We start from the raw sequence: 12248 nt of genomic DNA, 5'->3' as shown, positions 1-12248 counted from the left end.
TCATCTAGAAAACCTTCCATGAACATTCTTAAAAATACCTACAAATACAAATAAAAATGGATTTTTTTTAAATGATTCACGGATACATTAGGAATCAAAAATTTAGAAGTCCTTCAGAAGTTTCCCAGAAGCTTTCTGAAAAATTTTATCCAAGGATTGCTATAGAAAATCTACAAGAGATTATTAGAGAAATTCCCAAGATTTTTCCACAATCCTTTAACCTTCCGGCAGTAAGTGTAGAATTAGCATAAGTTAAAATACACTAAAACAAAAATTAAAAAAAAAACCTTCCGGCAGTCCCGCGATTGGCAGTCACCGCCAGTACCACACTATTGCTGAGTACGAAAAGCGAGATTTTTTCAGCGTGTTGTACAAAATACAACTGCGCGGTTGATCGAGGGTTAAGATAGTAATCTTCCACAAATTTCTCCAAGCATTCCTTTAAAAAATATTAGAAAATCCTCCAAGGATTCCTGCACAATTTTTTCTACAGATCCTTTCAAAGACTTTTATGAAGATTCTTACGGAAAGGCTGGAAGACATTCTTGCAGAGATTTCTGTAGAAATTCACATAGAGATTTCATCAGAAATTCCACAGCGTATTCCTCTATGTATTTTCTTAGAAATTCCTCCAGGGTTTCCTCTAAGCCTACCTCTAGGAATTTCTCTATGGATTCTTCCAGGAATTCATTTAAAAAATATGTTTAGGATTTTTAGTAGGGATTTCATCTGTACTTTTTTTAAAAAAAATCTGAAGATGTTATGTAAGGTATTGTAGGTGTTTCTTCGGGTATTTCTCCTGGAATTTCTTCAAAAAAATACATCTATGGATTCTTGAAATATTTCTGTTTTTTCCAGAATTCGTTCATTTTGTTTTTTTTTTGCAAATTCATTTTGAAATTTCTTCAGCGATACTTTCGGAGATATCTTTAAAGACTTCTTCAATATTCCTAGAAAGACTTCAGATATTTCAGCAGGGATTTCTTCCATAGTTGGCCGGGGTTCTGCTAAACCGAACCAAAGACCATTTTTTGAAAAATTGAGTTTTCTTGTCCATTGGGCGAAGAAAACGATGATCTTCCTTCCATGTAAAAATCCATTAATATTGACAGCTCTTCGTGGGGTAAATTCAAAATTTCTGTTTGGCAAAACATACAAAACATTATTTTGCATCCAACCAGAGTGAACTGTAAACCATCCGATAGAATTAGTGAAATATTTTAGTTTTGGCCCAGTTGATGAACATTTCAAGTTCTCCTCATCGCCGTCAGATTTCTAACTGCTAACCGACTCATAGAAACAATCTGTGAGAAAAATCAACACGTTATTAGAAGTATGGGTGTTGGAGGAACCAATTATGTTTCGATGGCGCTGATCGCCATTTTTCCAAATCACATTCAGCCAGACCGAACCAAGTCCACAGCATTTTAGAATCAATTTATTCTCAACAATACAAAAACCAACTGGTTTTTAATACCAGCGTTATGTCGATACACCTCATACTGGTAATTTAACACAGGAGCCGTCATTGAACAACAAGCCTAATTAGAATAATAAAGCTTAAAAAAACCAAACACTTGGTTCGCTTTGGCTGATCGAAAAATGGCGTTTTCACAAAAACCATCCTTGAGAAGAATGTTTAGAACTTGATTCAGACTTAACGACTGGCCTTCAGCAAGGTAATATGACCTAGAGGTAACGCGCTTGGTTATCACTCAGATGATCCAAGTTCGAATCTCTTTCATATTTTTGAAAACTTTTATGCACTTAGTGCACTTTGGCAGAAGATTTTCATGGTTTTCTTCGACCAGCATAAATTTGAAGTACACAAATTGCTCCACATTCACATCTCAGGACCTCAGGGCATGCAAGGACATCGTTTGACATAATCACTCTTGCTCTGTGCCTCCACATGCACCGCTTATGAAGAAAAAGCATGAGTGGGAAGGGCTGAGCTGGGAGAGCTTCCGCCGTTCATATTTCAAACTATTTTGAGACCTTCGTGCTACCATACTATACGCGTCCTCTTTGATTCATGTAAAGAATTGTGAGTGATATCGATTTCAACTTGATAGACGATGAAAAATCGAGATTTTTTTCACTATTCAACTGGTTTTATCTGAAACAAAAAAACACATTCAGCCAAACTGAATGATCTGTAAATCATTTTGCCAGAGAATCATCTGATACAATCCGCTCATCGTGGTCGTCGTCAAAGCGAGAGATATTTATATAAAATGAAGCTAAAGGGGAAATATGAGATTAAGGTAAATATATTAAACTAAGTATTTCATGAGGTATGCTTTGGCGTTATTATGGATACTTCACACAGCAATTCATTAATATGAAATGCTCCACGTGTCAAAAGGTCGAAAACCCCTGCATTAGGAGTCATAAAATACAACCTGTAAGTCTTGAACTGATTCGATATTAAATTTACCATTAAAAATGTACATAAAATAGAGGTAAAATGTACATAAAATCGAGGGTCCACTAAATCGAGGTACACCCGTGTGCTCGTTTTTAAATTATAATGGAAAAACATGGAAACTTGGGGGAGCAACTCCAGTGGAATACTAGCATAAATTCCTGGGAAAAATCTAGAAGGAACTTCAGAATAATACTTGGGGTATTTGGGGACTAAATAGTAACAAATTTTCCCATAATATCTCATTTTACCATTTTTATGTTATTTATTAATAACTCGCTAGGTACAAAAAATGTTATCATTGCAAAATTTGTTGTCTCTGAGTTATTATTAAATAACAAAAAATAACTGAAAAATGGCAAAATAAGCAATCATGACAAAATAAGTTCTTCTAAACATCCTAAAGTAAAATAACATCTCCGTGGCATACTTTGCAATCATAACTTATTTGATTAATAATGAGTTACAGTGACCCAACAATTTATGAATCGGCAAAAATGACCACAGTTTATGAATCACTCATTTGATCAACATGGTGATTCATAAATAGTGTACAAAATTAAGGTGATTCATCGGTGTGGGGTCACTGTATTTGGTTTTTCTTTTATTTTGTTAGAGAGAATAACATGAAAAGATCAAATATTGCCATTAAAAATTAATAGCTAAATGGCAAAACTTGTTATTGGTTTGCTGAAAATTAAAGCTTAAAGAACAAAAATAATAACTGACTTTATTCCGGAAAATAACTCAATAATAACTAATTATGTTATTATAAGAACGAACCAAGGACAAAACATTTTTGATCCTTAAACAAAGTTTTTTCCCAATCATAAGAACAAAATTTACGATTAGGATAAGGGTATTCACTAAACAGTTAAATATCTGCGTAAGCCATGATTATTAGTGTGGATCATCGGAACCGTTTTCTCAGATCAAAGCTTTTTTGGTTCCGTTTCGGATCCTGAGTATCTGTGCAAAATTTGAGCACAATCGGTTGCGTCTACACTTTGCGCATTGCAATTGAAATTTGTATGGGATTTTGTATGGGAAAACATACTTTTTTGCATTTTTGTCATAAGTTGAAAAAGTTTTTCTGAAACTTTTTAACCAATACTATAAAATGATAGCCTAGAATGTTCTGAAAAACTTTGTTTAAGACCGCAAAGCGATCCGATGCTTGTGAAAATAGTTATAATCAACGAACCGCATGCATGTGATTATGTTTTAACATGTAAAGGAATAACAATAGCAACAAAATCATACTGTTTCGCCAAGCAATGTCAACGCTATAACTTTTTTCATAAGCATGAGATCACTTCGCGGTCTTCGACAAAGTTTTTCAGGACACCCTAGGCTATGTTTTCACTTTATCGGTTACATGGTTTTAGAAAAATTCGAGCTTGTTATGAGAGAAATGCAAAAAAGTGTGTTTTCCCATGTAAAATGCCATACGAACTTCAAACGCGATGCGCAAAACGTAGACATAACCAATCGTGCTCAAATTTTGCACACTTATTTGGGTCCTGAAATTGGATCAAAAAAGCTTTGATCTGATGGGATACCATTGAATTTTTCATTTTTCAATATAAACGATGACCCACTCTAATGATTATATGATTATGCTGATTGATGATTATTTTTATGAATGTTTCATAAAAATGTGAATGTAATAATCCAAGGTTGCCTTGGTGATCGTGACGTTTAATCAGTTTAATCGGTTTACGCTGTTTATTAAATTTCCTAGATGATTTTTTATATAAATTGTTTTAAACTTACTTTGTTCTCAATAACTCGATAAAAACTCATTCAGTTATTCTACATTTCAAAGAATTTTGTGCTTGGATTTTTCTTATAATGATAAAATTAGGTATTATTGTGTTTTTTTCTACTAAGTTAGTTATTATTTTTGTTCTTTTAGTTCTTATTCCCCACAAACCAGTAATAAACTTTGCCAGTCAGCTATTCATTTTTAATGGCAAAATGTGATCTTCTTTGGTTATTTTCTTCTACTATGAAGTTCTATGCACACATATCTTGGTAGGTGAACGGTACCACAAATCACATTCAGGAATGATTCGATGTGTTAGGCCATTTTACCCCACACTTGCATTTTGTACCATGTTCCCGTACTCCACTTGTACCGCATAAAGTCCAACTAATCTGATTTCTACTGTCAAACCTTCGCGGGGGTGGTAAGTGCTAATCAGTTCGAAAACAAATTTAATAAAAAATCACCTTGACTACAATTGGTAATTTGATGTTGCATGAAGAAGAAGAAGAAGAACGATGGTGTTTTGAAAAAAATGCTATCCCTATAACACAGGGGATGTTTTTAAAATACCTCTATAAAATCTAAAGCAAAATCTAATTAAAAACGGTTTGATGTACGGTGTTAGACTTTGAACGGACTACAAATTAAGTACCTTATCAAGAAAAAAATTTTAAATTTAAATTTATACGTTCAATTTGTAGTCCGTCCAAAGTCTAACACCGTACATCAAACCGTTTTTAATTAGATTTTGTTTTAGATTTTATAGAGGCATTTTCAAATCTTCCCTGTGTTATAAGGATAGGATTTTTTCAAAACACCATCGTTCTTCTTCTTCTTCATGTAACATCAAATCACCAATATCGATCAACTCGTTGTTCCGCTTCAGTTGCACTATCGAGCAACCCCTCGATCGTTGCTCACACTGTGAAATAGCCAGCCTCTTTCTCACGACTCAGTTTGCTCTTTATCGCTCGACGAGGAAAGCAAGCAGCCTCCACCGTTCGCTCCCGTAGATATCAATCACTGCCCCCGAGAGGAGCCACAGCTAGCTAGAGATATCTTTCAGTAAAACCATCTCGCCCCAGCCAGCTCACCGTTAGTTCAACGCGAGACTTTCAACGGCACGGAAGCGATTGTTTTCAGTCAATGTGCCCCCCCCAGCCCAGCAGTTATTCAATAGATTTTATAAAACACAAAAAAGCGCGCGCGCTCAAAAGTGTGTTGTGCGAGGTGTTCGCGATACGAAACGAGATCACCCGAGAAACCCGCGAGAACAACAGAAACGTCGACGACGACGACGGCGCGTGTGTGGGATTGTTTCGGATTTGGCCACAACCTGCGGTTCGGATCGATCGGAAGGTACCTGACGTCTGACGCACCGCGCAGTTGAGTCAGTGAGCTTGGAGGCGTGTGCGGCGAGTGGCTTTTTCCATCTTATTGCGTGATTGCGTTGAGATTTGCTGCTCAAAAAAGACAACAGGATATTGGAACATACCAACGTCCGTGCAAGAAGTGCAACGAAAGATCGCGCGCGTCACTTCCAGGTTGTTGAAATTCAAGGTTGTTTTTGAACCCACTGGAGAAGAAGTTTTGGAGCGGGATATGCTCACGGTGTCGGAGTGAAGTGATCGAGTGTGATTTCCTTTGTTAACCGGATGCTGATTGACGACAAGTCCGCGAAGATGTGCGAGCTAATCAGTTCACCCAATTTCGACAGCCAGGTGTGTTAATTAGTTGCTATTTTCTACGGTGGCTTTATGTTGGGTTTCAACCAGGGAAATAGCGCCAGTGAACAGGTGTATAACGGAGAGTCGGTGTGCTTTCGTGCACTACGGACTGGAAATAACTCCATTCTTCTTATGGTTGCCAACAACATGGTTGTATTCTGACCGAATAGAAAGTGTGTTTATTTGAAACGGTATTGATGTATGGATTCGAGCAAAACAATCAAGTATCTGCAAAGTTATTCTTGAGAAGGTTGGCGCTCTGTGGTGTTGAAATAGCGGACAAGTTCTGATAGTAACAATGGTATGATGTTGTTTCTACTTTGTGCCAACCCATTCAGGGTTCAGGTTATGGTTGAAGAAGCACTTTTTGCGGTCTATATGGTTGCACAGTAATTTGAATAATTAGTTGGAATTCATAATCAGATAATGGTTTTCATAACATCTTCAGTGGTGTGATAATTTGTCATACTCCTGATAAGACAAAGTGTATTCAAAAGCGATAATTTAATCCAATTTGGAATTCCACACACTATTTGAGTCAAGCCCATCTAAAATACCATCGAGTGACATGATTCAACTCATTGTTGATAGTAAAATTACCTCATTTTCCAACGCTGAACACGAGAGACAATCAATGTAGATCACAGTTCATCTCTTGCTCTGCAATTGCAATTAGGTTGTGAAATTACAGTAGGGATTTTGAGAGTGATTCATATCAAACAGCGTAGAATGCATTACAGTTTCTCATTATAATGTCAGGAGAGGTTATTTCCGAGATACGAGACAATGTGTGTATATTTAGCTATTTATTTTATCTTGCTTGCGTTGCTTGCTAATGATTTTATAGCTTTATTGTTAATCTCAGTTGTTCACGATCATAGGTATTCATCTTCGATGTTTTGATGGCCGGCTCAACCTCAAGTTGCAATAAATCGCCAACAGCTAATTTTTGAACCAAATTTTACCCAATTTAATATGCTAACTCGCGAACTATTGTAGTTTCGAAAATATCTGCTTACAAAACTCTCTTTGATTTCTGGACGGAGCGTGGGTCACTCGCTTAAACAGGCTGAGTACGACTTATTATTATTCTTCAATCACTTAACCTAATTTACAGCTCTATTGTCCACTAGGGCCATACGTGAGCGATTCCAATTGGAAGCTGTACTTACACTTTGTACAGCGCCTAAATGTATTCTATTTTAATTGTACTATATCGAACTGGTTGCCGTTGCGCTGCTTTCACTTTCTACCCCATCATGGTAGAATGATGAGCACGAAGATGTTGATGTGTGGCTGCTGGTTGTTCTTGTTTCCAGTCCGATTGGGGCCCATTATGAGTGGCAGTTCGCCGATGTCCAAGTATCCGGGTCCATTTGAGCCATCAGAAGGCCGGCTCCAGAGGCACGTTATCCTCCATTTGGGACATTTGTGCTATCATAGGTCTGCATCGTAGGTCTCTTTTAAAGTAACCACTCCAACCGAAGTTTTTTTTTTTTATCAAAGCTGCCACAATTTGGAGTTTGGAATTTCGATGCGTTTGTTTTGCGTTCTTTGGATATTCAACTCTTCTGAATAATTTAAGTCTACGTTGACGTTTGTTATTTTCTAATGATATGCTATCAGGTATCAGGTATCAGTAGGTCGGTTCTAGAGGCACGGTCTCCTACATTTGGGAAAATTGGGCCATCGCCATGAACACGAGCCTATTCATCATTTACCTGAGTAAAGTAAGGCTATAGGCCTCTTTACCACAGCGCGTCAAGAACAACAGAACGTCCTGAAGATTCAGGTTTCTGAGGTCAGTTTCACTTAATAAGTGTTTACCGAGTGCTCGGAAGCGCAGTTGCGCAAAAACAGTTACATATCAAATAATACGAAGTTCCATAATCGGATTCACAGCTATCACATACAAATGAATCAGTTTGCTGAATATTCGCCGTGTGATAGCTGAGTCGGCAGTGGTCAGTCAATGCTTTGACCAGCATGATGCAATTCTGCTTTTTTGATACTTCGCCACTCCTGGAGATAGTTCAGTACAATTTTGTTTGACGACATGACTCCAAACTATTCCAGTATTTTTTGTGCTGAGTGGCAGCCCAGGTGTCAATCTAAAGCTTTACCCAACACTTGGATACCGGAATAGCTGGCTCAGGACAATGAAGTCATGTGATGCTCCAGTGCGAGCTAACTTATCAGCCAATTCATTTCCAGCGATAAAAGAATGGTTAGGTACCCATACAAGGTGAACAGCGTTTGCTGAATTCAGCTCCTCGATTTGAGTTCGACAAGCGATAACTATCTTCGACCTGGAGATGGCCGAAGCAAGCGCTTTAATAGCAGTCTGGCTATCTGAACAGAAGTATATTAATTTGCCCATTACGTGCTAAAGTGCTGATTGCACTCCGCACATAAGTGCAAAGATTTCGGCCTGAAAAACGGTGCAGTGTTTACCAAAGTGAATAAGACTGATGCAGCCTTAGCTCACGAGAATAAACACCAGCACCTGCTCGAACTTCTAGAAGGGAACCATCGGAGTAACATACGATGCTGTCTGAAATACTTCTCTCCAGATATCCAGAAGTCCACTCTTCCCGGGAATGGAATTTCGTGGAAAATGTCCTATATGGAAAATTACAAGCAATTGTAAGATCACTTGGAGCAAGGACAACTTTGTCCCAATTCACCAAAAGTGTAAACAACGAGTGTGTGTGTTGACCTGCGGTTCACAGGAGTTTCCTCTAGTAAACCGAGTACCCATAGGCGGTAAGTGCAAGAGAGTGCTTCTTGTTTGAGATGAATGTCAAAGAACTTCGAGCGCTGCCTTAGGAGTTGAAGAGAACGCTCCAGACATCGCCATTAAGCACATCCATCGGAGGTGGCCTAATTTTGATTGGACCTTTCTTACTTCGCCCTTTTGTCACCACACAAGACATCCTTAGGCCAATATTGGACGAACAACAGTTGTGTAAATCCATTTGATATACATGGGTTTTAGATCCCAAGTTGTACCAAAGGCTCGCCGGCATTGCCCGAAGGCCATACAAGCTTTTTCGATTCTGAACTCAGTGTGAGGTGTCCAGGAAAGCTTATAATCAAGAATGACTGCAACGTACTTTACCTGTTAAGTCACATTGATTTCAGAATAAAAGAGACGCAAAGGTCGAACACCATTACGGTTTCAGTTTTCTGTGAAAAGAACAAAAGATGTTTTACTCGAATTTACCGAAAGGCCATATTGGTGACACCAACCCTCAACTACCTGAAGAGCTTTTTGCATTAGGTCAAAAAGGGTGCTGATGCACATACCGACTAACAAAGTTAGATAGTCGTCGGCAAAACCATAAGTAGGAAACCGCTATTATTGAGTTGCCTCAATAGCGTTTCTACTACGAGATTCCACAAAAGCGGGGACAAGACTCCCCCTCGGGGGCATCCACAAACACTCAATTTCCTAATCGCCGCTTGACGCAATGTCTAGATGAGATGTCGGGTTTTGAGCATTTGGTGAATCCAATTGGAAATCATTGGAGATATACCATGACCCCGTGCGGTTTCCAATATGGCATCGAAAGGCACATTGTCAAAGGCACCCTCGATATCTAAGAAAACACCCAAGTAGGATTGCTTTTGAGCGAATGCCTTCTTGATATCGTTAACAACTTTGTGTAAAAGAGTCAGAGTAGACTTTCCAGATTGATAAGCATGTTGGTTCACATGAAGACGCTCATTTGCCAGATGAACAACACGGATGTGATGATCGACAATGCGTTCTAAGCATTTCAGAAGAAAAGAGGTCAAACTGATAGGTCTGCTGAAGCTCTTTGCTTTTTCATACGACGCACGACCCGTTTTCGGAATGAACTTTACAGTAATACATATCCCGCTAAGATTTTGGAATATACCCTTGAGCAAAACTGCAAACAAATAGTTTTTTTTTTTTTCAAAACAATCTGAAGCAAAAATCATGAAGCAAAATAGGATAAATCCCATCTGCTCCAGGAGATTTGAAAGGAGCAAAGCTATTCAGAGCCCATTTAATCGATTCTATAGTTATGATAATCCAAGCCGATGTTAGAGAACCATAACTATGTACAAGAAAAGACATTAGGTTCATCCGAAGATGTAATATCCACACATCCGGGGAAGTGTGTACTGAATAAGCATTCCAAAACTTCCTCATCAGAGGAAACGAAGTCGCCTTTTGGCAAACGGAGTTCGTTCACTCGGAAATCCTTAGATTTTGCAAGTACTAGTGAACTTTAAAGTTATGGCCGTCTAATGGTGAAGAGACGGCTGGAAGATTAGTCCGCAGAAGATGGTCGAAGGCCAGTAAAATCGACCGAAACGTCCGGACATTCTGGCAAATCGACACCTACATTTCAAAAGGGCGTAACTGCTTTTGGAATCATCACCTTCTTTAAAGCTGTGGATCATGTGTTATGATTTCCATGTTTTTCACAACAAGTACCAGATGGGAAAAACTCTCCTCTTTCCGACAACCACAGTGGTTTGAGTGTAAGGGAGGCAGTACGACCTACAGATTTGAAAGAAGGTATTACTTCCAAATACAGCTACGCCCTTTTGAAATGTTGGTGCCGAAATAAGTTTTTAATTCTTTTTCGCCGAAAATCAATCGACCAAACCACCAGCACATAACTATTTATTGCTGAAAATGTTTGATGGCTTGTCTGAAACCAAGCTTTGACTTCAATCATGAGAAGATAATCATTCTCAACTATTACGGGACGACTCTGTAATGTACATTATGTCACACCAATAATAACTACCAGCCTTATTTGCATCTCGACCCGTCTTGCCCATTAGCATCTTCATAGACAGGTCGTCATACCTTGGAGACAAGATTTGCATCCAGAGATAATTCTTGGCTGGATCAAAGCCCTTTGGTAAGGTTGATGTACCACATAAAACTAAGTGTACAGTCAGTCGGGTTAATCGCGCCATTCCGCTGGATTCCTCGCGGTTGGGCTGCTGATAACCGAGCCGAGCACTAAACGCAGCACATGTATATGTTTAACCCAAGAATTCACCGGTAATCACCGGCATTGTTCCATTCGCCGCCACTACTGTCGCTTGACATAGAGCACACAGCGCTAACGGTCGTCGTAAATCTTTTCCCAAGCCAAGTCGCCCCCAGGACGGATCTTCGATCTAAGCTTCTCACCCGGTAGATCTTACGCTTGTCTACGACAGCGCGACCGACGGTTGGTTGTCAGCTGACTGCGAATCATCAACCACCCCCTTGTCCCTTGTTCATATGTGAGCGAGCAACTATCTTCTTCTCCGAAAAAGCACAGCAGCCGGAAAACAAATCTGTTGTTTGCTAAACCGTCAACAACGTCTCCTGGAGATAACAATAATGCAATGGAAGCCTAGTGAGCGAACCTATCCGGGAATCCGGATCAGATCAATAACCCGTTTATGACCTGTTCGCAGGGTGCCACGCGCTGATACAACCATCAACCCGTCCAAAGCCTTCACCGTTGCCGTCGTCATCGTTGTCAGAGGTTAAATTGTCCACTTATCAGACGTTGTTGGTTGATTGAAGCGTCCTGCTGTGGTGTGGATGCACACTAGACTGCATCAAAGTTCTGAAAGCAACTGAATCTCTGGTGGAAAAGTTGAAATTAAGTACATAATCGCAAATCACATAAACCGTTTATCTCAAAATTTATCTCAGAAATTGTATTATAGAGATTTCCCTAACTATTACGAACCAGTCTAAAGCAAATCTTACTGCCTACAGATTGTTCTCGCTGCGCACAGTAGGTTCAACGTGATGTGTGATAGAGCCATTGTCTAGGCTTTTTGTTCTACAATTCTGTCCGTAGAATCATCAGCATCAGCAGTTCTGTAGTGGACTACAATGCTAATCCAGAGTGCACGGTGAGACCGGCGCGGTGCGACGACAACTCTAATGATAGTCTCGTCGCTGTCGATCAGACGGACGGATGAATGCAATTAAGCATGGTACGTACGCGCATTCATCGGATTTACATTGCGCTTACGCTCAGGGCATGGCGATACCAACAGCAAGTTCAGCGAGAACGAATGGTCATGTGGATATTTATAAGAGGAAGAGCAATCTCGAGCATTTTAGACTATTTCTTCCTTTATATTCGAGCTCGTCTAGATCATCAATCATAAATATGTTATTGCAATTATTCGGTTGAAAATGTCAACGAATTTTACTGAAAACATCTACGATTTTGGTGAGATATAGTACGAGATGGAAGCCCGATAGGAAGGTACGATCTTCGGCAATATTGTTCAGGACTGCTATTACCTCCAGGTGATTATG

At 39.2% G+C, this 12248-nt stretch overlaps 1 protein-coding gene across 25 annotated transcripts in view; it reads left to right on the top strand.

The window, feature by feature from the left end:
• Nucleotides 1-12248, top strand: part of LOC109622365 (TLD domain-containing protein 2) — a 768101-nt gene that overhangs the window by 722250 nt on the left and 33603 nt on the right. Inside the window, exon 1 of one of the 25 annotated variants that reach the window (XM_062860674.1) lies at nt 5232-5920. The exons of 23 other annotated variants lie outside the window; for them this stretch is intronic. In XM_062860674.1, coding sequence (XP_062716658.1) covers nt 5855-5920 — 66 coding nt within the window. In that variant the 5' untranslated portion in view covers nt 5232-5854. Of the gene's footprint in view, nt 1-5231; nt 5921-5969; nt 6228-12248 lie in introns of those variants that run through there. One more of the 25 variants, XM_062860680.1, reaches the window with a different exon arrangement.

Source organism: Aedes albopictus, chromosome 3 (assembly GCF_035046485.1).
Source record: "Aedes albopictus strain Foshan chromosome 3, AalbF5, whole genome shotgun sequence".
Lineage (NCBI taxonomy): Eukaryota > Metazoa > Arthropoda > Insecta > Diptera > Culicidae > Aedes > Aedes albopictus.
The sequence above is the reverse complement of the archived record's forward strand: the minus strand, read 5'-3'. Positions and strand labels throughout refer to the sequence as shown.